The 25,296-nt window shown below is 47.8% G+C and overlaps 2 protein-coding genes across 2 annotated transcripts in view; one reads left to right on the top strand and one right to left on the bottom strand.

The window, feature by feature from the left end:
* Window positions 1-25,296, bottom strand: part of LRPAP1 (LDL receptor related protein associated protein 1) — a 462,538-nt gene that overhangs the window by 44,983 nt on the left and 392,259 nt on the right. The window lies entirely within an intron of this gene.
* Window positions 1-25,296, top strand: part of GRK4 (G protein-coupled receptor kinase 4) — a 46,166-nt gene that overhangs the window by 14,230 nt on the left and 6,640 nt on the right. Inside the window, exons 4-9 of the mRNA XM_060147071.1 lie at window positions 11,915-12,010; window positions 16,861-16,950; window positions 17,832-18,052; window positions 22,150-22,287; window positions 23,835-23,972; window positions 24,444-24,572. Coding sequence (XP_060003054.1) covers window positions 11,915-12,010; window positions 16,861-16,950; window positions 17,832-18,052; window positions 22,150-22,287; window positions 23,835-23,972; window positions 24,444-24,572 — 812 coding nt within the window. The remainder of the gene's footprint in view (window positions 1-11,914; window positions 12,011-16,860; window positions 16,951-17,831; window positions 18,053-22,149; window positions 22,288-23,834; window positions 23,973-24,443; window positions 24,573-25,296) is intronic.

Raw genomic sequence — 25,296 nt, 5'->3', positions numbered from 1 at the left:
GACCTCTGGGACAACATTAAACGCAACAACATTCGCATTATAGGGGTTCCAGAAGAAGAGAGAGAGAGAAAGACCCGAGAATATATTTGAAGAGACTGTAGTCGAAAACTTCCCTAACATGGGAAAGGAAATAGCCACCCAAGTCCAGGAAGTGCAGCGAGTCTCATACAGGATAAACCCAAGGAGAAACACGGAAACACATAGTAATCAAATTGGCAAAAATTAAAGACAAAGTATTGAAAGCAGCAAGGGAAAAACGACAAATAACATACAAGGGAACTCCCATAAGGTTAACAGCTGATTTCTCAGCAGAAACTCCACAGCAAGAAGGGAGGGGCATGATATACTTAAAGTGAGGAAGGGGAAGAACCTACAACCAAGATTACTCTACCCGGCAAGGATCTCATTCAGTTTTGATGGAGAAATCAAAAGCTTTACAGACAAGCAAAAGCTAAGAGAACTCAGCACCACCAAACCAGCTCTACAACAAATGCTAAAGGAACTTCTCTAACTGGGAAACACAAGAGAAGAAAAGGACCTACAAAAACAAACCCAAAACAATTAAGAAAATGGTAATAGGAATATACATATCAATAATTACCTTAAACGTGAATGGATTAAATGCTCCAACCAAAAGACAGAGGCTTGCTGAATGGATATAAAAACAAGACCCATATATATGCTGTATACAAGAGACCCACTTCAGACCTAGGGACACATTCAGACTGAAAGTGAGGGGATGGAAAAAGATATTCCAGGCAAATGGAAATCAAAAGAAAGCTGGAGTAGCAATACTCATATCAGATAAAATAGACTTTAAAGTAAAGAATGTTACAAGAGACAAGGAAGGACACTACATAATGATCAAGGGATCAATCCAAGAAGAAGATATAACAATTATAAATATAAATATATATTCACCCAACATAGGAGCACCTCAATACATAAGGCATCTGCTAACAGCTATAAAAGAGGAAATCGACAGTAACACAATAATAGTGGGGACTTTAACACCTCACTTACACCCATGGACAGATCATCCAAACAGAAAATTGATAAGGAAACACAAGCTTTAAATGACATAATAGACCAGATAGATTTAATTCATATTTATAGGACATTCCATCCCAAAACAGCAGATTACACTTTCTTCTCAAGTGCGCACGGAACATTCTCCAGGATAGATCACATCTTGGGTCACAGTAAATTTAAGGAAATTGAAATCATATCAAGCGTCTTTTCTGACCACAACGCCATGAGATTAGAAATCAATTACAGGGAAAAAATGTAAAAAGCACAAACACATGAAGGCTAAACAGTACGTTACTAAATAGCCAAGAGATCACTGAAGAAATCAAAAAATACCTAGAGACAAATGACAATGAAAACACGATGATCCAAAACCTATGGGATGCAGCAAAAGCAGTTCTAAGAGGGAAGTTTATAGCAATACAAGCCTACCTCAAGAAACAAGAAAAATCTCAAATAAACAACCTAACCTTACACCTGAAGCAATTAGAGAAAGAAGAACAAACAAATCATAAAGATAGGAGCAGAAATAAATGAAATAGAAACAAAGAAAACAATAGCAAAGTTCAACAAAACTAAAAGCTGGTTCTTTGAGAAGATAAACAAAATTGATAAACCATTAGCCAGACTCTTCAAGAAAAAGAGGGAGAGGACGCAAATCAATAAAATTAGAAATGAAAAAGGAGAAGTTACAACAGACACTGCAGAAATACAAAGCATCCTAAGAGACTCCTACAAACAACTCTATGCCAATACGATGGACAACCTGGAAGAAATGAACAAATTTTTAGAAATGTATAACCTTCCAAGACTGAACCAGGAAGAAATAGAAAATATGAACAGACCAGTCACAAGTAATGAAATTGAAACTGTGATGAAAAATCTTCCAACAAACAAAAGTCCAGGACCAGATGGCTTCACAGGTGAATTATATCAAACATTTAGAGAAGAGCTAATACCCGTCCTCTCAAACTCTTCCAAAAAATTGCAGAGGAAGGAACACTCCCAAACTCATTCTATGAGACCACCATCATGCTGATACCAAAACCAGACAAAGATACTACAAAAAAAGAAAATTACAGACCAATATCACTGATGAATATAGATGCAAAAATCCTCAGCAAAATACTAGCAAACAGAATCCAACAACACATTAAAAGGATCATACACCATGATCAAGCGGGATTTATTCCAGGGATGAAAGGATTCTTCAATATATGCAAATCAATCAATATGATACACCATATTAACAAATTGAAGAATAAAAACCATATGATCATCTCAATAGAGGCAGGAAATGCTTTTGACAAAATTCAACACCCATTTATGATAAAAACTCTCTAGAAAGTGGGCATAGAGGGAACTTACCTCAACATAATAAAGGCCATATGTGAGAAACCCACAGCAAACATCACTCTCAATGGTGAAACACTGAAAGCATTTCCTCTAAGATCAGGAACAAGACAAGGATGTCCACTCTCACCACTATTATTCAACATAGTTTTGGAAGTCCTAGCCACGGCAATCAGAGGAGAAAAAGAAATGAAAGGAATACAAATGGGAAAAGAAGAAAATCTGTCACTGTTTGCAGATGACATGATACTCTACACAGAGAATCCTAAAGATGCCACCAGAAAACTACTAGAGCTAATCAATGAATGTGGTAAAGTTGCAGGATACAAAATTAATGCACAGAAATCTCTTGCATTCCTATACACTAATGATGAAAAATCTGAAAGAGAAATTAAGGAAACACTCCCATTTACCATTGCAACAAAAAGAATAAAATACCTAGGAATAAACCTACCTAGGGAGACAAAAGACCTGTATGCAGAAAACTATAAGACACTGATGAAAGAAATTAAAGATGATACCAACAGATGGAGAGATATACCATGTTCTTGGATTGGAAGAATCAATATTGTGAAAATGACTATACTACCCAAAGCAATCTACAGATTCAATGCAATCCCTATCAAATTACCAATGGCATTTTTTACAGAACTAGAACAAAAAAATCTTAAAATTTGTATGGAGACACAAAAGACCCCTAATAGCCAAAGCAATCTTGAGGGAAGAAAACGGAGCTGTAGGAATCAGACTCCCTGACTTCAGACTATGCTACAAAGCTACAGTAATCAAGACAATATGGTATTGGCACAAAAACAGAAATATAGCTCAATGGAACAGGATAGAAAGCCCAGATGTAAACCCATGCACCTATGGTCAACTAATCCTTGACAAAGGAGGCAAGGATATACAATGGAGAAAAGACCGTCTCTTCAGTAGGTGGTGCTGGGAAAACTGGACAGCTACGTGTAAAAGAATGAAATTAGAACACTCCCTAACACCATACACAAAAAGGATTAGAGACCTCGATGTAAGACCGGACACTAAAACTCTTAGAGGAAGACATAGGAAGAACACTCTTTGACATAAATCACAGCAAGATCTTTTTTGATCCACCTCCTAGAGTAATGGAAATAAAAACAAAAATAAACAAATGGGACCTAATGAAACTTCAAAGCTTTTGCACAGCAAAGGAAACCATAAACAAGATGAAAAGACAACCCTCAGAATGGGAGAAAATATTTGCAAACAAACCAACGGACTAAGGATTAATCTCCAAAATATATAAACAGCTCATGCAGCTCAATATTAAAAAAACAAACAACCCAATCCAAAAACGGGCAGAAGATCTAAATAGACATTTCTCCAAAGAAGACATACAGATGGCCAAGAAGCACATGAAAAGCTGCTCAACATCACTAATTATTAGAAAAATGCAAATCAAAACTACCATGAGGTGTCGCCTCACACCAATTAGAATGGGCATCATCAGAAAGTGTGCAAACAACAAATGCTGAAGAGGGTGTGGAGAACAGGGAACCCTCCTGCACTGTTGGTGGGAATGTAAACTGGTACAGCCACTATGGAGAACAGTATGGAGGTTCCTTAAAAAACTAAAAATAGAGTTACCATATGACCCAGCAATCCCACTACTGGGTATATACCCAGAGAATTATGGTATATACCGTAATTCAAAAAGACACATGCACCCCTATGTTCACTGCAGTGCTATTTACAATAGCCAGGTCGTGGAAGCAACCTAAATGCCCGTCGACAGACGAACGGATAAAGAAGATGTGGTACATATATACAATGAAATATTACTCAGCCATAAAAAGGAATGAAATTGGGTCATTTGTAGAGACGTGGATGCATCTAGAGACTGTCATACAGAGTGAAGTAAGTCAGAAAGAGAAAAACAAATATTGTATATTAACGCATATCTGTGGAACCTAGAAAAATGGTACAGATGAACCGGTTTGCAGGGCAGAAATTGAGACACAGATGTAGAGAACAAATGTATGGACACCAAGGGGGGAAAGCAGTGGGGGATGAGGGTGGTGGTGTGATGAATTGGGCGATTGGGATTAACATGTATACACTGATGTGTATAAAATGGATGACTAATAAGGACCTGCTGTATAAAAAAATAAGGAAAGTAAAATTAAAAAATTTAAAAAAATAAAATGAACATGCGTTTTATTTTCCTCATATGTGAGTGAACCAAGCAGATATTATGATCCGTTCAAAGGAAAACGTCAGAAGGCTAAAATTTGGGACTTTACTGGAGGTCCAGTTGTTAAGACTCTGCACTTCCACTGCAGGGGGCACAGGTTTGATCCCTGGTCGAGGAACTAAGATCCCGCATGCTGCACGTGGCTGGGAAAAAAAAAAAAATCAATAAAAACCAAGTTTATATTAAAAAAAAAGGCTAAAGTTTCTATGGAGTGAAGGAATTGAATTGCAAATGGAGGCAAAATGATTTTTCTATAGAAGACCATGGAAACTACCAGATAAGATGGCTCGAATGTCTGCCCGTCATCACCTGTGATTTACAGACAGCTGCACGACAGCTCAGAGACAAGGAAGCCTAGAATTGGATAACCTAGCCGGAGGTGCCAGGTGAATACAACGTATAGCTTTTTACTGAAACACAACTTTATGTTTTCTCCGAAGACTTTACGTACATCAGCATTAAATCAAGTACATCAGAATTTCACTAACTTGAGTTCACGTGAATGATCAAGCCAGTATGACTCAGTGAAAGTCTGAATTAGGGGCCTTTCCTAAGAAAATGACAGATAAGATGCTTACCTTCTGTGCCAGGTCCGTCTCTGTCGCAGCCCTGCTGCTACCAGTCAGCGGATATCCTGTGATCAAGGTTTCTCAGGTGCAAAGGGAGGACCCGGCCTGGCAGGTATAGGCTGCCTCCTCGTCAGTATGTGGAGCTGGAAATGACCTACTGTCACCCTGTGCTCTGGCCCAGAAGTCAGAGGCCAAGCAGAGCCTTGAGTCCTGGCCACCGCTCTGCAGCACCTGCACCTCTGGCCTGTGACCCTCCCTGGGAGGAGCCTGTCCACTTCACTGGCTTTTATGCATCAGGAGCACCGGGGCTGTGACTTTGCTGGTCTCTTCCTTCCTCTTTGCAGGCGTTTTAGAGAAACACTAAGGAAAAGGATTACTGTTGGGCGGTATGAGGGGAAGGAGCTGTTTCAGAGCCAGAAGATGGTGAAAGCACTCAAACAAGGGAAGCCCCGTATGGACAAGCAAATAAAGGTAGAGAAGCAAAAGGAGCAGAGGGTCTGTCAGCTCCATTTCCCCTGGGACTGAAGTGCCAGGGCACAAACGGTGTAGTGGGTGCAAGTAAGAAGCCCACCCTTTCTTCTGAGATTGTACAGCGATTCTTGTGCATCAGAATCGCCTTTCTCAGGAAGTACTGTGATAACGAACGGGCCGGAGGCGAGGTGTTCTTTTCCCCTCACTTGGCCAGGTAAGGTACTTAGAGGGAAATCTGATGTATCTTCTCTCATCCCCCCTGGGATTTTCTCACGGGATGAGGAAGGACTGAGAGGCATTTTTTCCTGCGTCTTTGCAGTGACTGTGCTAAGGTAAACACTGACACTGGATGCAGGAAGGGAAGAGAGATAACCCCGGAGCGGCGTCCAGGAAGAAGCTGGGGCCTGGTCTGCCGTTTCAGCAGTTCTGGTTACGTTCTGCCCTGTGCTTGGAGAGTTTTCTACGGCATTAGTCGTCACAGCCAACAACTCCCTCACCAAGGCTGCTGCATCTGCACATCATCTTCACTTCTGGTGGCGTATGAAGTGGAGAGCTGGGTGATACCTTTTCAGTACTTAAACCGCAAATGACTTTATGTTGTTTGACTAGATCTCTCTTTTTTTTTTTCAAAAAAATTTTTATTGTGGTAAAATACACACAAAATGTATCATCTTAACCATTTTAAGTGTACGGTTCAGTGGTATTAAGTGCATTCACATTGTTGTGCAACCATCACCACCATCCGTCCACAGAACCCTTTTCATCTTATACAACTGAAACTGTCCCCGTTATTAGTAATAACTCCCCATGCTCCCCTCCTTCCAGCCCCTGGAAGCCACCATTCTGGTTTCCATCTCTTATGATGCTGACTATTCTAAATACCTCCTATGAGTGGAATTGTACAATATTTGTCTTTTTCTGACTGGCTTATTTTACTTAGTATAATGCCCTTAAGGTTCATCCACATTGTAGCATGTGTCAGAATTTCCTTCCTTTTTAAGGATGAATAATTCTAAGTATGTACTTCTTTTGCTTATCCATTTGTCTGCTGATGGACATTTGGGTTGCTTCCACATCTTAGCTATTATGAATGTGCTGCAGTGGACGTGAGTGTACAAATATCTCTTCGAGGTCCCGCTTTCAGTTCTTTGGGGTATGTACCCAGAAGTGGAATTGCTGGATCTTATGGTAGTTCTATTTTTAATTTTTTTGAGGAACCTCCGTGCTGTTTTCCACTCCCGCCAACAGTGCATAAGGGTTCAGATTTCTGCACACACTCATCAACACTTGCTATTTTCTGTTTCTTTTGATTTAGCCTCTCCATGGGCATGAGGTCGTACAACGTTTGATATGCGTTGCTGTAATGATTATTGATGTTAAGCATCTCCTCATGTGCCTATTGGCCATTTGTATATCTTCTTTGAATAAATGTCTATTCAACTCCTTTGCACATTTTTGAGTTGGTTGCCTTTTGTTGTTGTTGTAGAATTTTAGTTCTCTATATATTCTGGATAATAATGCCTTACCAGATATATGGTTTGTAGCTGTTTTCTCACATTGGGTGGATGTTCATACAGTAAATTGCTGTATAGTAATGAAAACGAATTCATTTACTCATTCAACAAATGTTTACTGAGTGGTTATTTTATGCCAGATACTCATCTAGATATCGGGGGTACAGTTACGAATAACACAGGTAAAACCCCTCTCTTCAAGGAGTTTATAATCTAGTGGGGAGACAGGTCCTCAGCAAGGTACGTAAAATAGATTGTGTAGTAGATAGTGTTAAGGGCTAAGAAGAAATAGTGAAGCAGAGAAGGGAGATGCTAAGGGTTGGACGTGAGGTGGGGCATGACAGTTTAGGTGGGGTGACCAGGAATAAAGGCCTGAGGCTGGGGGTCGAGGAGGAACAGACTGGGACGGAGTAAGCCAGTTGTGTCAAAATGGACCGAATTGCTTGAAAAAATACTAAATTGTAGAGTGATGTATGCAGTAACACACCATTCCTGTTAATCTAACAACCTCTAGAATAGGGCTTCTTAATCTAAATAAAATTAATTACCTACAGTTGTAAAGGAAGCCAATTACATTAAAATAATTATAAAATTTTTAATGGATTCGTGTTACAATATGTGCTTTCTTATTCGAGCATTAAGTGACAGGGCAATACATGTAAAACATAGGCAAGTTAAGGTGTCGTCTTTTAAAGATCTGTCAGCGTGAGGACTCTTGTTGATCAGCTCAAATGGGGATTGTAAACTGAGGGATGGCCTTTGACTTACCTCCTTCCGTGTGTTGATCAATACAGTTGTAGGGAATTGTAGAGAGTAAAGTACATAGCTAGACCGCCCATGTGAGAACTTGGGACCTGGCCACTCGCAGTCTGAACGATTAACTGCCCGGCACAGAGCTGCCTACGAGTCGGTTGGCCGTGTCGCATGAGTGCTTGTAGACAGTCTGGCTGCTGGCCTGGCACCTATACTGTAATTTCAAAGTCGTTTGAGATACGAGATATTTTGAGTTACCTCTAATAACGATGATGCGACATGAAAATCTGAATTCTGGTGATAAAGTCGCAGGCACTGCTAATATGATTGTACTTTTGTCTATATTTATAGCCGAAGGAAGTGATGAATTTTGCTTGGAAGTTTGTGAAAATAAAGATGATTTCTTTTTCCAGTTTGAATTCAGGGACACCCTGATATCTGCTGTGGATCCCAGTTTAAGAATCTTGTTTTAAAACAATACGATATTGTTCATGGCTACACACACACACACACACACACACACACACACACACACACACACACACACACGCAGATATCTACAAATGGATTGGAATAATACACACTAAATTCATGATTGTAGTTGGATGGTGTGTAACGTCACAAAATATGTTATAAAAATAATCATGAAAAAAAATAATCATGGCATTCAAGGTATAAAACCACGTCACAAGCCCCTCAATATCCAGGACCCACTGGGGCCGGCTCTTCCTCACATTGCGCATTTATCTTGCTAGTCCTGGTTCTTGATGGAAAAACAGCTGCTGTGACAAAGGTGGCGTCCCCATCTGTCCAGGGCAGTTACTTGGGTTCAAATCCCAGCGTCCCTGCTTACTGGCTGTAAAGCTTTGGGCCGATTATTCCACACATCTGTGCCCTCGTTTCCACACCTGTAAAACGAGGATTATAACAAGTGCTCAGCAACAGTAGTCGCCTTGTAGGGCTGATGGGAAGGTTTAGTGAGAGTAGACTTGTGAAACTTCTAGAAAAGTATCTGGCTTTTAGTAAATGCTAATAAGGGCTACTCATTATTATGGCCATCACCATAACCATTTCTGACATCTTGGGAGTTTTGGTTTACTCTTATTTTCATTTCACACATACCTTAATTTCTTTTTCGTTTTTTAATATTTATTTATTTATTTGGCTGCATTGGGTCTTAGTTGCGGCACGCGGGATCTTCCGTTGCAGCGCGCGGGCTTCTCTCAAGTTGAGTTGGCGCGTGGGTTTTCTCTCTCTAGTTGAGGTGCGCGCGAGCTCAGTAGTTGTGGCGTGTGGGCTTAGTTGCCCCACTGTATGTGGAATCTTAGTTCCCTGACCAGGGATCGAACCCGCGTCGCCTGCATTGGAAGGCAGATTCTTTACCACTGGACCACCAGGGAAGTCCCAACATACCTTAACTTCTAAACGTGTTCATGGCAAATCTTTAGTTTCGATGCTTTTGCGCTTCAAGAGAAAAGAACAAAACCAAAACCGCTTTGGTTGCAGCTTTACTGCTTCTTAATAGACAGGACTGTTTAAGCGGGATTGCTGGAGTCAGGCAGGCCCGAGTGTGTCTCGGTTCTTCTCTCGCCAGCTGTGTGACAGTGGCAAGTTATTTACTCTTAGCTTGGGTCCCTTATGTGAGAAAAGGGACTAACTAGTAGCAGTACCTACATCCGAGGGGGCGATTGAACAAGTCCATAGGTGGGAAGGTCCTAGAGAGGTGAGGGTATTGTGGACCTGTCCTAACTCTCCTCCTCCTTTCAGCCCTCAGGGTGGGCTTCCTGGAGGGGGTCCCGCTTGAGCCGAGTGGAGGTTTTGTAAGTGGCCTGGCTTGAGCACGGTGTGCCTGGGGATGGTGTCAGGCAGGGCTGCGCTCTGTTCTCACTTCATCCTCAGACTCCGCGACACCTTCAGGGTCTGTAGGCGGTGGAGAAGTGAGCTTGTATATGCATGTTAGGAAGGTGACCCTGAGAAGCAGTGGGGAGGGTCTGAAAGGGAGGAAGAGGTTGGAAGGCCAGTTAGAAGGGAGGTGGAGGAGAGTGGTGGCCCTGGCGTGAAAGGACAGTAGAGAGGGTGGGGGGGGGCAGGAGCGCCTCTGAAGGCCGGGCTGGCCTCCGTGATTCTGCACGGTGTGCCTGGTGCCTGACAGGGCCCTGCACGCAGGACCGCAGCAGCGCACCCCTCCTGAGTGACTGACAGCGGTGCTTAGCAGACAGAGGTAGATGGTGCCCCAGTTTCCTGCTTCCTTGGCCTGGTAGATGGTAGCTGTTGGCAGGAATCTCAGTGTGGAAAGAGGACTGGATTGCAGGAGGTGATGAGTCTAATTTGAAGCTGACCTTGAGGTGCTCTGGGACGTCCAGAGAGTGGGTGCAAGTCCAGGGCTCACGATCTCAGTTGAAATGGGGGGAGTAGTGGAGCAGAAAGGAAGGCTGAGGAGGAAGGCCCCGTGTCTCCCACCTGCACCCACTAGGCAGCCACTGTCAAATCTCTGTCTGCAGCCAGGCCTTCCCTCCTGAGCCTAAAACAGCCCCCCATCTTCTGGTGTCTTCCTCTCCAAACTGGGAGCACGTCACTTCCCCGAGAAACAGGACCTTCCTCCTGATTTCCCTGTTCCTCCCAAAAGTCCTGGAGGCTTTAGTCACCGGCCCAAACTGTGATGTTTTTAGATAACCAATGATAACCTACTGTATAGCACAAGGAACTCTACTCAGTGCTCTGAGTAGGGTTCAGGAAGGAAATCCAAAAAAGAGGGGATACATGTATACAAATAGCTGATTCACTTTTCTGTGCAGTAGAAACTAACACAACATTGTGAAGCAACTATACTCCAATAAAAATTAATTTAAAAAAAAATCACCAAGCCAAACCAAACCAAAACAAAACAAAAAAACTGTATGTTTTCTCTTGGATAAAATTCAGTAAAACTTCAGTTCCTCAGAATGCTTAAAATCGAAGGTTCTGATTTCTTGGAGTTAAACTTTTTTTAAAGGTCAGTTGTTTAAAAACCTCTTTCTAAAATATCATGTAATTGCTTTTCCCACCATTCTTGTCTCGCTAGGGACAGTCGTCTTCTCCCAGACCTTCCCGAGACTCACATCCCAGGTCTCTGCCTAAGCGTGACCCTCCAGAGGGGTCTCTCCTGGTCCTGCCTCAGCCCAAAGAGCATCCTGCGCCTGTGCCTTGCTTGATTTTGTTTCACACCGTTTATCACTATATGATTGGCTAATTTTTTTCTTATCACTTGTCATTAAGTGATTTTTAATCTCTCTCCCTCACTAGAATGGTCTTTTTTTACCACTGTATTTCCTGCACTTGGAAGGTGTTTGGTACATAGTGGGTGCTTCATAAATAATTGTTGAACGAATATTTATAAGCAGCCCTTTATGATATTAGGTCCGGTTTACAAACTTGGATATAGGCTTAGCAGAGCTGCTTACGAAGGTCCAGGTCACCTGATTTCTAAAGGACAGAGCCAGTGACTGATTGCCTCGGTGGGATTTTCACACTTCATCAGGGTGCCTTCCAGATCCCTCATCGTAGGTATCCAAGCTACTCAAACAGAATACATGAATGGAAGAAGTTGTCAGAAATGGAGGTTTCTGGGACTTTCTTGGTGGCGCAGTGGTTAGGAATCCGCCTGCCAATGCAGGGGACACGGGTTCGTGTCCTGGTCCAGAAGATTCCACATGCCACGGAGCAACTGAGCCCGTGTGCCACAGCTATTGAGCCTGAGCTCTAGAGCCCGTGAGCCGCAACTACTGAGCTCACGTGCCGTAGCCCACCCGCCTAGAGCCCGTGCTCCACAACAAGAGAAGTCACCACAATAAGAAGCCTGCGCACCGCAGCAAAGAGTAGCCCCCGCTTGCCACAACTAGAGAAAGCCCGTGCGCAGCAACGAAGACCCAAGGCAGCCAAAAATGAATAAATAATTTTTTAAAAAATGGATGTTTCTGATTGTTACAAAAATGCCTTGCTTTTTTCAAATTTAGGAGGATATGGCAAAAAAATCGGTCGTAGTAAAAATTGGAGGGCGATGCTGAAGCTGCCCCCCGTCACCCAGTGCAGCAAGCTTCGACATTCGATTGGTGAGTAAGGAAGCCGCACCTGCTCGAGTCCGGAGGTCATGGCTGGCATTGTGCTGTTTCGTTTGTTAGATGTTGGCCTTTCCTTAGTCCCTTATTTGCTTCAAATGCTATTTAATAGATTCTCCATATATCGTCACGATTCTTCCCAGGAAAAAACCCTGTAGATTTTCTAATGTGCAGTTATAAAGTATGGCTATTGACTTTTTCATTAAAAACCTTTTTTAAGAACTGGGACTTCCCTGGTGGTCCAGTGGTTAAGACTCCGCGCTTCCAATGCAGGGGCTGCAGGTTCGATTCCTGGTCGGGGAACTAAGATCCCACATACTGTGGAGCACGGCCAAAAAAAAAGTGATATATACCCATTGTTCTAGGTAGAACAGAAGAGAAATGCAGCAGTCATCCTCTCTAGAAGTGAACACTGGTAACCGTTTCTCGGTCTCCTTCCAGACAGTTCTCTGTGCGTATGGACAGGAATTACTGGTGAGACCTTCAGGAAAGGAATAGTCAGATAAAAAATAAGGTATGGCGGGGTCATGGGGTACTCTGCAATGTAAAGAAGGAGAGAGTTAGCTACAGGTCCTGACATGAGCACAAGAAGTAACAAGTAGAGTCATGTCTAAGGGCAATTATAATTGTATTTTTTTAGAGACATGATTTCCAGTTCAAAGGGTATGTGCATTCAAAATTTTGATGTTCCCAAATTACCCTTCAAAAAGGTTGTATCGCTTTACCCTTGCCTATGACCTGGCTAACACTGGTCGTTATCAATGTTTTTAACCTTTACTAAACTGTAATTTGAAAAATGGTCTCTTGTTTTAACTATGGATGGGGTTGAGCATTTTCATTGGGTTTTTTCAATTTGCTTTTTTCTAATTCATTTTTGAAAGTTCTTTATATATGAAAGGTGTTGTCCTTTTATATTCATTGTGAATACATTTTGTATTTATGCTTTTTGCCTCTTGGCTTGCAGTATTTTTCAATATGGCAGTTTTAATTTTTTATATAGACAACTATATCAATATTTTTCTTCTTAGTCTCTGAGCTTTATGTTGTACTTAGGGAGGACACCTTTACTCCCTAAGATAATTTTTTAAAAAATCTATCTTTTCTTTAGTACTGTTATAGTTCCTTTTTAAGAAAGTTTAAATATTTTATCTATCAAAATTAATTTCAGATAGTATAAAGTGGGAGTATTTTTTCCCCAAAGACCTATCCAGCCATTTTAATGTCATTACATTTTTTTCCTCATTATGTTTTAAAAATAGCAGTTTTATTGAGATATAATTAACATGCCATACAATTCACCTATTTAAAGTGTACAATTCAATAGTTTTTAGTACATTCTCAGAGTTGTGTGACCATTATCACAACCAGTTTTTCAATTTACAGCATTCTCATCACCCAAAAGAAACCCTATACCCGTTGGTAGCCACTCCCTGTTCCCTCCCCCACCTCTAGCTACAGGCAACCACTAATTTACTTCTGTCTCTGTGGACTTGCCTATTCTGGACATTTCATATAAATGGGAAACATATACTATGTGATCTCTTGTGACTGGCTTCTTTTCACTTAACGTAATCTTTTCAAAGTTCATGCATGCTGTAGCATGAATCAGAACTTAATTCCTTTTTGTTGGCAAATAATATTCCATTGTATAGACATATCACACTTTATTTATCCATTCATCATTTCATAGACATTGAGTTGTTTTCATTTTTGGTCTGTTGTGAATAAAGTGGCTACAGTGATTCACGTACAAATGTTTTTCAAATTGTGGTAAAATATACATAACCAAAATGACCATTTTGAGAATGTAGACTCCCTCCTGCTGCCGTCTCCTCACCACGAGGGGACTCAGAATTGGAGTGAGTCGCCTTCTGAGATGCACTTGTCACCGGAAGCTGGCCTCTCCGTCCGACACTCACCACCTCCCTCTGGCAGCAGCTGCTCGTCCGCTGGCTGGTCCCCTGCCCCGTCCCCCTGTCCCAGCCCCACTGCCCCCGTCTCCTCCACGGCCCCAGATCCAGACGGCCCTCAGAAGTGAGCAGGTCCCATAAGGTCTCTGCTGTCCTCACAATGCCCAACTTGTATTATTGTGAAGTTCAAATGAAATAATACACAGAAAGGACTTAAATCATAGTGGCACGCAGTAAGAGGTGAAAAATATTACGGGTAGTTATTATTTTTATCTGTTCCTTCTAGGAGAGAGAGAAACTCCTTAGTCTGGCACCAAGGCTTTTTGAAAATCTGATCAGTCTTTTTAAATTTTAATTTGATTTATTTATTTTAAAAAATTTATTTATTTTTGGCTGCGTTGGGTCTTTGTTGCTGTGCGCGGGCTTTCTCTAGTTGTGGCGAGCGGGGGCTGCTCTTCGTTGTGGTTTGCGGGCTTCTCATTGCAGTAGTTTCTCTTGTTGCAGAGCATGGGCTCTAGGCATGCGGGCTTCAGTAGTTGTGGCACGTGGGCTCAGCAGTTGTGGCTCGCGGGTTCTAGAGCGCAGGCTCAGTAGTTGTGGCGCACGGGCTTAGCTGCTCCTCAGCATGTGGGATCTTCCTGGACCAGGGCTCGAACCCGTGTCCCCTGCATTGGCAGGCGGATTTTTAACCACGGCGCCACCAGGGAAGTCCCTGCCATTCATTTTAGGAGATTTCCTTATTATCCAGATAAACGTCCATGCTTTTATGCACATGCAAAGCACTATCCAGCCCATCCCACAGTGTTTTGTCATTAATCATATTTTTATTTAATTTCTAAGCCCACACTCTTGTTCTGTGACTGCTTCTTTCATGCTTTATGTTCTAGCAGTCCCTTCAGTCTCTAGTCTAGAGGATACTAATTAGGGTTTTAAAAGGTAAGTTTTCTGTTCCCTGAATTACCTTTTCTCCTGGGTCAGTTTTTCTGCTGGCTTTCTTTGTTTGTTTATTTGGTTAGTTGGTTTTGGTTTTAGTTTTTACCTGCTGCTTTTCCCCTGTATCTAGAGAATGCGATTATTTATTCAGGTTTATGTTAAGGGCTGTGTTTCTTTGTGCGGTGGCGGCCTGGCTTCCTCTGTGGTTGTACCCCTCTCTTGAATGGCGTTCTGGAAGGCGGGTGCGTCAGCGGGGTGCCGTCCAGACAGGGCCTGCGTTCCAGCGGCCACAGACAGCATGGCTCCGCTTTGCCAGTAGAGTGTGTAGTTCTTCAGTTGTGCTCTGCCTCCCCCCTGGGGTCCCAACTTTCTGCCAAGTGACTTCAGCCTGAAGAAGTCCCTTGGTCGGCAGTTGTGTCCAGGCCTGGGAGGGGCTTCTGGGACCCAGACACCCGGGCAACCTGCTTATCTCTGCAGATTCACCTGGTGGTTCCTTTAACAATCCAGCCCCATAGGCTTTCTCTCTTCCAGGTAATCCTCAAATTTCTCACTCTTGAGGGTGCCCTGTATTCTTTTTCCAGATCACGTTTCATTATTTTTGTGATTTTGTCTTTGTTCCTTTCAGTAGGAAGCTGGGTAAGAAGGTTGGCAGACCTATGCTCCATCTGCTACCTCAGTGGAAACCAGGAACATTTCTGAACCTTTGAGTTCGGGAGGAAAGAGTTAAAAGCTCTCAACTCGGGCTTCCCTGGTGGCGCAGTGGTTGAGAGTCCGCCTGCCGATGCAGGGGACACGGGTTCGTGCCCCGGTCCGGGAGGATCCCACCTGCCGCGGAGCGGCTGGGCCCGTGAGCCATGGCCGCTGAGCCTGCGCGTCCGGAGCCTGTGCTCCGCAGCGGGAGAGGCCACAGCAGTGAGAGGCCCGCGAACCACACACAAAAAATTAATTAATTAAAATAAAATCTGGCACAAATGAACCTATCTACAAAACAGAAACAGACTCACAGACACGAACCCGCGTCCCCTGCATCGGCAGGCGGACTCTCAACCACTGCGCCACCGGGGAAGCCCCATAACATAGTTTTTTATTATTTCCTTGACCCTATTACCATTTGTTCTTTAGAGAAAAACTCCGTATTATTTGTCTGTTGTTGTCCCTGCGTATAAGCCTCTTGGTATTCCGACAGGGAGTGTTTATTTGCTGTTTCATAGTTGATATAGTATCCATTATAGTTTTTTTAAAATTAATTAATTTATTTATTTTTGGCTGTGTTGGGTCTTCATTGCTGCCCATGGGCTTTCTCTAGTTGCGGTGAGGGGGGGTTACTCTTCGTTGCAGTGCGCGGGCTTCTCATTGCGGTGGCTTCAGTAGTTGTGCACAGGCTCTAGGCACACGGACTTCAGTAGTTGTGGCATGCGGGCTCAGTAGTTGTGGCTCGTGGCCTCTAGAGCGCAGGCTCAGTAGCTGTGGCGCACAGGCTTAGTTGCTCCGTGGCATGTGGGTTCTTCCCAGACCAGGGCTCAAACCTGTGTCCGCTGCATTGGCAGGTGGACTCTTAACCACTGGGCCACCAGGGAAGCCCTCCATTATAGTTTTATTTATGTGTCTGGTAGTTATGTGGAAATAAAATAGCAAACGTAATGCTCCTGTTTTATCCTGTAGTTGTCTATGGTTAAAGGGCTTCCTGATCAATATGCAGGCATAAATCTAATTTCCTGCGGGTAGTGGAACTGAATGCAAAAGTTAAATGTAATTTCATTTTTTGTATTTTTTATTTTTATTTATTTATTTATGATTGAACCCGTGCCCTTGACAGTGAGAGCATGGAGTCCTAACCACTGGACTGCCAGGGAACTCCCTAAATGTAATTTTATATCTAAGTGTTTCCAAGTATGAATTGCTATAATTTCCATCCGTGTCTTTTAGATTTTTTCCCATTCTTTATTGGTAAAGTGTCAGCTCACCGCCTGTGGTTTGTCTCGTGTATTTGGCCACATGCAGGACACATCCGGATTTCAGATCTTGGTTTAGCCGTGGAGATCCCGGAAGGGGAGACCATCCAAGGAAGAGTCGGAACGCTCAGCTACATGGGTATGTAATGTACCACCCCGGGGTGCTCGCGCCCCTGCCCTCAGGACACAGAGAACTGAACACGGGAAGGGACCTGGGGTCCACCCTGGCCCACTGCTGGGGAGCATACCTGGCCCCCCGGCCTGCGCTCCTCTCTGCTGACGGGCCAGAGTAGGGACAGGGCAGCGGGCCTCTCCGCTATGCTCACTGGCCCCGCACACCCCTCACAAGGTTGTCAAGAGTTATGCGCGCAGCTCCAGGGCAGTGACCCAGCCTGACGCAGGGGGGCCTCTGACATGAGGGACCCTGAGGGCCTCTGCTGAGTCCTGCACTTACCCTCCCCCCATTCCACTGTGGCTGCTGTCACCTGCTGCTGGGGTCTTACTCTGAGGGAAAAGGGGCGCCTGGGGGCCTGGCTCTGCCTGTTTGGCGGTGGGGTTTCCCCACGGTAGTTACTCCACGAGCAGCAGGAATGGTTTGTAATAACAGCTTTACTGAGATGCAGTTCATGTGCCATAAAACCCACCAACCCGAAGTGTGTAGGTCAGTGGGTTTGGGTATGTTCACAGAGGTGTGCAGCTATCACCACTGTCTGATTCCAGAACTTTCTCATCACCTCAGAGAAGGCCCGCGCCCGTCAGCAGTCACTCCCCACTCCTCATGTCCGCCCCCAGCCCTGCAGCCCCTCATCTGCTTCCTGTCTCCGTGGACTCGTCTCTTCTGACTGTTTCGTACGGGTGGACTCACACGCTCTTCGGCCTTTTGTGTCTGCCTTCTTTGGCTTAACATATTGACGAGGGTCATCCACGTGGTGACACATTAAATTTACAGTGTGTTGTTTGCAATTAAGTATGAGGACATTTAATTTAATTTAATTTAAATTTCCTGTGTTTGTTATGTAGCTCCCGAAGTTCTCAATCATGAAAGGTATATATTCAGTCCTGGTTGGTGGGGACTTGGCTGTCTGATATACGAAATGATTCAGGGACAGTCTCCGTTCAGAAAATTCCGAGAGAAGGTCGTTAGGGCGGAGGTGGAGCGGAGAGTGAAGGAGGAGGCAGAGCGGTACTCCGAGAAGTTCTCCGAGGACTTCTCCGAGAAGTCGCGCTCGGGGAGGGCGGGAGTGGGGCTAGGCTTCTGACCGACCGCCGTTCAGGCTCAGGAGGGGCCACCTGGTGCTCCGCGGTGCCAGGGACAGGGCCTTCCTCGGGGGTTCTGATCACGCAGAACAGAGTTCATCGTTTGCTTTCCCCAGAGGTGCAGCTGAGAGGGAAGGGTGGTGTCGGGTCACTGTTTAGAGCACAGCTGGCCAACTTCACAGGACGCTAAACATGAAACAGAATCTTCGGGGTGCTTTGCAGCGGTGAGGTTCTTCTCTCTGCCCACGTTCCTCAGAACTCCCTTTAACTGGTCGCCTGGGACTGTGGTCCTATCGACACCCTGCCCCGATGGCCTGCCATGCGCCTGGCACTGTCAGTCCCAGGCCATCCTGGATGTAAGGGGATGAGAGAAGCTCTCCTTGTCGCTTAACTTCTCTTAAGCCAATACTCAGGATTTTCTGAGCACATTTTAAACTTCATCTGCAGCCAGCGAGAATGTATTGAGCGTCCCCCATGGGACCTTCCCCGGCACTGAGTAAAACAGGCAGTAATCCCAGCCCTTCTGCCCCCAAGCCCGGTGCTCTCACCCACTCAGGGGAGGCGGCCTGGGAGACGGGCATCTTCGGCAGGGAGGTGGGAGGGGCTGGCCGCGGGGCGGGGTGGGGAGGAGGGGCCGCACCGGGGCAGGAGGCCGGGGGCTGATGCGCTGGGACTCCCGGGAAGAGACCCACGGGACAGAAGGAGGGGGGCCGGCCCGGGTTTTGTGGAGATTCAGGTGGGAGTCTGAGCCCTGGGTGGTGGCAGAGCGAGTAAGAAGCCGTCGGACTCCGGGTGGACGGCAAGGCCGCGCCCGCAGGATTTGTGAGCCGTGCACGGAGCGGGGAGGGGCTGCAGCAAAGCCCCGGCGCGGAGGCGGGGACTCGGTGCGGGCCGGGCAGCTTGTCCCGTCCTCCTGCGGCGCGCGAGGGTGGGAGGGAGCCGCTGGAGGTGTGCGGAGAGGTGAGGGGCTTCCGGCGCGCCAAGGGCCGCGTGGGCGTCCAGGGAGATCGGGGGTTGGTTGTGTGCAGGCAGGACGCGCGAAGCTCGCAGCAGGCGGGGAGTCGGGCTTGCTTAAGCGGGTCTGAAGAAGCAGGAGAGAGGCCGCGGGGCTGGGTGGGTGCAGAGGGGCGGTTGGAGGAGCGACTGTGGGTGTGAGCGGGTCACAGAGGAGAGTGCGGACACGGGGCAGGTGGAGGCGGGCTCCTTGCCGGAGTTAGACACACGGGGGCGCGCGCTGCGGGGGGAGGGCTGACGGGGTGGGGGGGGAGTGGCAGGATGGGGGACGGAGGACCAGGCCACTGGACTGCGGCCACAGAACGCGGGGCGTGGTCCCCCAGTGGGTGCTGGGGTCAGCCGGTGTGTCTTGCGGGAGTTGACACTGGCTGGGGATGAAGTACCTTGGGGTCCGTCTCCTCTTGTGTCCACATGTGAAGGGACGTGTGCTGGTGGCCTTTCTCGGGCTGCTCACCCTGCTTGGAGCTGACGGCATTCAGTCAGCTCCTCCGTAACCGCCTCCTGGCCACCCTGCTGTTGCTATTCAGCTGGTAAATGTTGACCCAGTGTCTGCTGACACGCCACGGTCCGATGGGGCTGCAGGAGCATACAGATGTGAGAAGTGGGGCCGGCCCCTCGGGAGCACAACTCCCCTTGGGAGTTGAATGGCAAGCCTAAAGTAACACGAAAGAAACTAGGGTCAAAAGCAGGGCTTGACGGGTACAAGATAGAAGCGAAGGCTGCAGGGTTTTCAGGATGAAGGGGTGCTGTTCGTGGGAAAGATGGTGGTGTCTGCGTGAAGCCCAGCCTGTGACTCAGGGCCCGGGGTCGAGGCCCAGCCTCCCACCACCACGCGCTCACCCTTCCGGGTCCCGGGTTTCTCATCTAGAAGATGCAGACGGTGGATAACTTCTACCTTATAGAATTGCCAGCAGGATAAAATGAAAGAGTGCGCGTGAAGTGTTTAGTCCCACATGAATCCTCGGTAACTGCTGAGCAGAGCAACAGCTAGTTCTTAGAGAGTCTGTGAAATTCCAACAGACAGGGCCTGGAGGAGGGGCCACCTCAGGTGCAAGGTCGATGTGAACAGGGCACAGAGGGGGGAGCGTGGGCAGCTGCGGGGTCCGGGATGTGGCCCAGCGCTGACTGCACGCGAAGGGGACGGCCCGCCTCTGCCCGTCCCTGCCGGGCCCCTGCCGTGACACCTGGCGTCGGGTACCGCTGGGTCATTTTCAGAGCTCTCTGTTTTCTCATTTCAACCCCACAGTGGCTTTCTAGGATATTCTCAGAGCTGCACGGTGGAAAAATTAAAAGTTGATTTCCGTGGTGTCCCGTAGTCAGTGGCAGCAGGCAGCACGGGCACAAGGTGCTTTCCGCTGCCCGGCGCTGCCCGGTCAGGCCCCTGGGCCGCGTGAGTTGGCAGCAGGCTTGACAGAGGCCTGGAGTCCCTGCAGTGCGGTCATTGCATCTGGCCTGACACAATGTTCAGGTCTGGTCTTAATTAAGGAAGCCTGTGTTACTGAGCCCCGCCCTGGCTCAGTGCTGGAGTTCCCACGGCAGCTGCCTGCAGAAGCTTGAGTCCCGCAGGAAAGCCCGGCACCGAGCCAGCTACGCAGGTGTACTCCCATCAGTGGTGTCTGGTAGGAGCCGGCCTGGCCGAGAGACCAGACGGCCTCGGTGTGTGTGCGGCACAGCTGAGCGGGCGGGGCCCGGCCCAGGGGCGTCGCACACAAGCCGGGAGCCACACGTGGGTGCTGGCTGGGAGTCGAGGCCACGGGTCAGCCAGCGTTCCTGTGAGGCACCAGGTGGTGTCACTAGGGCTTTGCAGGTCTCTCTCGCATTGTTCAGCTCACCATTGCAGCGCAAACAGCCACAGACCCCTGAGCTAACAGCCAGCTCTGCTCCCACAGAGCCTTATTTACAGAAGCAGGCACCGGTGCGGTACAGCCCTGGGCTGCAGCTTCCCAGCCCCTGGCCTAGGCTAGGTTTTGGAGGCCCAGACCTTTCCTGTGTCGCTCTGAGCAGAGGCAGACCTCTTTGACTGCTAATTGTGGAAGAAGGCCTATTTGAACTTTTGGCAATAAGGGGCATACCTCATTTTTATTGTGCTTCACAAATAGTGTGTTTTTGACAGATTGAAGGTTTGTGACAGCCCTGTGTTGAGCAAGTCTATTGCCACTATTTTCCTAGCAGCTTTATTCTTTAATTAGGTACAATTTTTTTAGACATAATGCTATTGCATACTTAACAGACTACAGTAGAGTGTAAACGTAACTTTTATATGCACTGGGAAACCAAAAAATTCGTGTGACATGCTTTATTGCAATAATCACTTAACTCTGATGGTCTAGACTCGAACCTGCAGTATCGCCGAGGTCTGCCGGTTTAAATGTATAAGTAAGGAATACTTTTGAAAGAAACACTTTCTATTAATTTTAAGAATATACAACTTTTAGAGCTAGGTTTGCTAAATTTTTGCCTCATCTGAGGTCCTTAGTGATCTGTTTAATTAATAGATTAAAATAGTTTCTAATAATCAATATAACTTGGCATGAAAGTGGTCTGCGAAGTTCCCAAGAGCTTCTATTTCTTGAAAAAAATCCCCTAATTTTTACGTGGGTAACCTTTTCTTAAGGATTTACTTAGCCACCTCTTTTTTTTTTTTTTTTTTTTTTTTTTGCGGTACACGGGCATCTCACGCGCAGGCTCAGCGGCCATGGCTCACGGGCCCAGCCGCTCCACGGCATGTGGGATCTTCCCGGACCGGGGCACGAACCCGTGTCCCCTGCATAGGCAGGCGGACTCTCAACCACTGCGCCACCAGGGAAGCCCTCTTAGCCACCTCTTTATTTATTGATAGCTCAAAGGCAAAACTTCAGTTTCAACTCCTTTTTGAGGCATTACGTATTCTAAATCAGTAAAATCTGAAGTAACGGGGTTTGGTTGATACTTTGAAATTTAGTGACTTTGTTTAGATGGAGGTGCTCTTTGCCACCCCGATTCTTTGGCCATTTTTGTTATGGAGCTTTTCTGGGTTTTCTCTTTTATCCTTGGAGCTTCCATTGACTCCATTTTCACTCGTCCACAGCTACTCACCAAGGATCCCAAGCAGCGCCTGGGCTGCAGGGGCGAAGGAGTGGCTGAAGTCAAGGGACACCCTGTGTTCAGGGACATTAACTTCAAGAGGCTGGAGGCCCACGTGTCAGACCCCCCTTTCCGTCCTGACGTAAGTGTGTTGCCAGAGAGCAGCGGGGTGTTGGGGTGTCTGAGAAAACGGATGTTTTCCAGGTAGGTTCAGGACCACCCGTCCCGCCCCCAGTGCCCCCTGGCCCGTCCGCACAGGCCCTCCCGGCCTGCTGCCGCCCTGGCTGGTGGAGCCCACCCAGGTCACTGCCCTGCTCAGAAACCTCAGCAGCACCCGACACCCTCCCCGGGGCGCCCCGCCAGGGTCCCCACGTTCCCGCGGCCCCTTCCCCCGCCCGGAATGCGCTTCCCCACGCCGGGTCTCGCAAGGTCCTGGCTGCACACACTGAGGGCCCTGGAGTGGCCGCTCGAGCCTCCTGGTGAGCGCGTGGCGGGGCCACACGAGGCCACGTCCCCAGGGCCCAGCAGGCCCCGCGCACGTCGGAGCTGGGCCGGAGCAGCCCCCTCTTTGGCCTTGAGCTGCTGCAGGCCTGTGATGGAAACGTGGAGATTCGATCATTCCGCAGGATATGATGGGGCTGAGACGTGCGGTTAAAATAGTTTTAGTTGTACAGTCAGGATTCATTATGTTTACGTGGAATGTGTCGTGGCAGCAGCTTCTCCCCTTGAGCGCGTCCTCGCAGCGCCCTCCCACCTGCTCCAGGTGCTAGAGTCACAGGGAGGACCAGCTCCAAGACGAGGAAAACCCAGCCGGGGCTGCTCAGAGCCTTCTTTCCACCAGGCCCCGCGCGCCGCGGGCTGCAGCCTTCCCTGAGGAGGGCGCCGGCTGGGGAGTGAGGGGCAGGGGCGCCGGGGCTGCTCCGGGGGTTCTCCTGCATTTAACCAGACGGCCCGGGGGCCTGCTGTCAGCAGCGTCTGAGGGCGTCAGGCAGCCTGGCAAGGGCGCAGGATGGGGTTCTGGCCTGGGCTCGGGCGTCCCCTGCACCGTCTCCTGAGGGCCGGCCCCCCACCGGCGGCTCCCACCTCCCCACTGCTCTCAGAAGTTGTGACCAGGGGCCCGGGATCGGCACGCTCCTTCCTTGTCGTGCACAAGCTCGGGCGCTCAGAGCACGCATCCCTGAGCCCTGGCTTCCCTGCTCCAGAGGCGGCGGCCCGGGCTCCACACGCCCTGCCTGCTGGCCTGACTCTGCGCCCGAGGATGCCAGTGCCCGGTGGGGCTGGGGGCCTGGGGGCCTGCCCAGCGCAGACGGGGGCCAAGCAGGTGGACGGCACGTGCGCGAGGGAGGCCGAGGGCTGGAGGCTTCCTCTGCTGTGTCCCAGCAGGGGCACCCCGTCCTCCCTTCTCCACCTGCAGCCTCTGCTGTGGCCCGTTTCCGTGCAGGAAAGAGAAGAGGGGGCCTCGGGAGGCTTGTGGGCGAGAGAGTGGGGAGCTGGAGCAGACGGGCCGCGGGGCCTGTGGCTCTGGGGGTTCCTAGAGCAAGGATTGGACGTACTCCACGCCGGGAGGGATGGCGAGGAAAGGAGGGTGCAGGTGTGCGTGCGGCGGCTTCCCAGGCGTCCTGAGCACCGCTGAGGGAAACAAACGCAGCGGCGGCCGTCTCAGCTGCGCCTCTCTGTGCTCTGTGACAGCCGCAGGTGGTTTACTGCAGGGACGTCCTGGACATCGAGCAATTCTCCTCGGTGAAGGGCATCCGCCTGGACAGCACCGACTGCACCTTCCACAGCCAGTTCGTCACGGGCTGTGTCTCCATCCCCTGGCAGAGCAAGGTACTGCCCATTGCAGCACGGCCCGCCTAGCTAGTTACAACGACCGAGAAGAACCTTATGTGTGTAGAATGAACAGCTTCCTCTTTAAGATATCTTTTTAGCTATTTTACATACACATCCATTTGTGTGTGCGCACACGTGTGCATGTTCGGAGGTAAAATTATATGTGGCAGCTGCCCCTGGTCCCTTCACGGGGGGTGGACAGAGGTGGCCCTCTCGGGTCTGCTGGGCTTCTGCCGCCCTGAGCCCTGCTCCCTGAGCGGGGCTGGCTGGACGGGAGTTCACTGCTTTGGGGGCCACGTTGGCGGCCACGTGACCTCCCCCAAGAGGAGGCCAGGAAGCAGGGGAAGTAGGAGCCGAGGACAGGGGCCAGAGTGGCCGCCGAGCACTGGGCTGGGGGCTGGGTGGGCGGTGCCGACCGGCCGCACGGGGCCTCCACCACTCCTGTGTCCTGCCCTTCTGGGGGTGCAGATGACCGAGTCTGAATGTTCCAAGGACATCAACGAAAGGGGAAATGTGGCATTAGATCCAGAAGAGAAGACATATCAGCCAGCTCCCAGACAGAAGAGAGGCTTCCTCCACAGACTCTTTACTCGCGGGGTAAGGGTGACACACGTTCTGTTATTATTATTATCACATTATAATGTGATGTGTTAAAAGGAATATTTCACCAAGGTAAAACTTTCTTTGTTCAGCTTTCTTTTTTCAGTGCCTCTTACATAAGATAATTTACATAGTTTGAAAGCCAGCCATAAGGTACAGTTTGAGCCCAGCGAGAAGAATCCTCACAGTGATGTTTGTCATTGCTGTGAAAACTGTTCTGATGCAAGAAGAAGAAATGGCTTACAACACTCGAAAGGAGATCGTCTGTCCACGGCAAAGCATTTCACACTAGACTCAGAAATCAGCATCTTGTAGAACAACCATAAAACAGTGCACATCATTTCAATTTCTGCCTTACGTGTTCTGATTCTTTTTTTTTTTTTTTTTTTTTTTTTGGCTGCATTGGGTCTTAGCTGCGGCACACGGAATCTTTCGTTGGGGCACACAGGCTTCTCTCTAGTTGTGGCTCAGTAGTTGCAGCACGCAGGCTCAGTTCCCCCATGGCGTATGGGATCTAGTTCCCTGACCAGGGATCACACCTGCGTCCCCTGCATTGGAAGGTGTCATCTTAACCGCTGGATCACTAGGGACGTCCCCGTGTTCTGATCCTTAGAGCTGTCACATCATTCGCCACGATCACAGGGAAAGATGATTTTCTTTTGAACATGGAAGAGTGGTTTGGAGAGACTTTCTGTGGTAGCATTAAATTTAGGAAGTTTTT

This window comes from Lagenorhynchus albirostris, chromosome 4 (assembly GCF_949774975.1).
Source record: "Lagenorhynchus albirostris chromosome 4, mLagAlb1.1, whole genome shotgun sequence".
Taxonomy (NCBI): Eukaryota; Metazoa; Chordata; class Mammalia; order Artiodactyla; family Delphinidae; genus Lagenorhynchus; species Lagenorhynchus albirostris.
The sequence above is the reverse complement of the archived record's forward strand: the minus strand, read 5'-3'. Positions and strand labels throughout refer to the sequence as shown.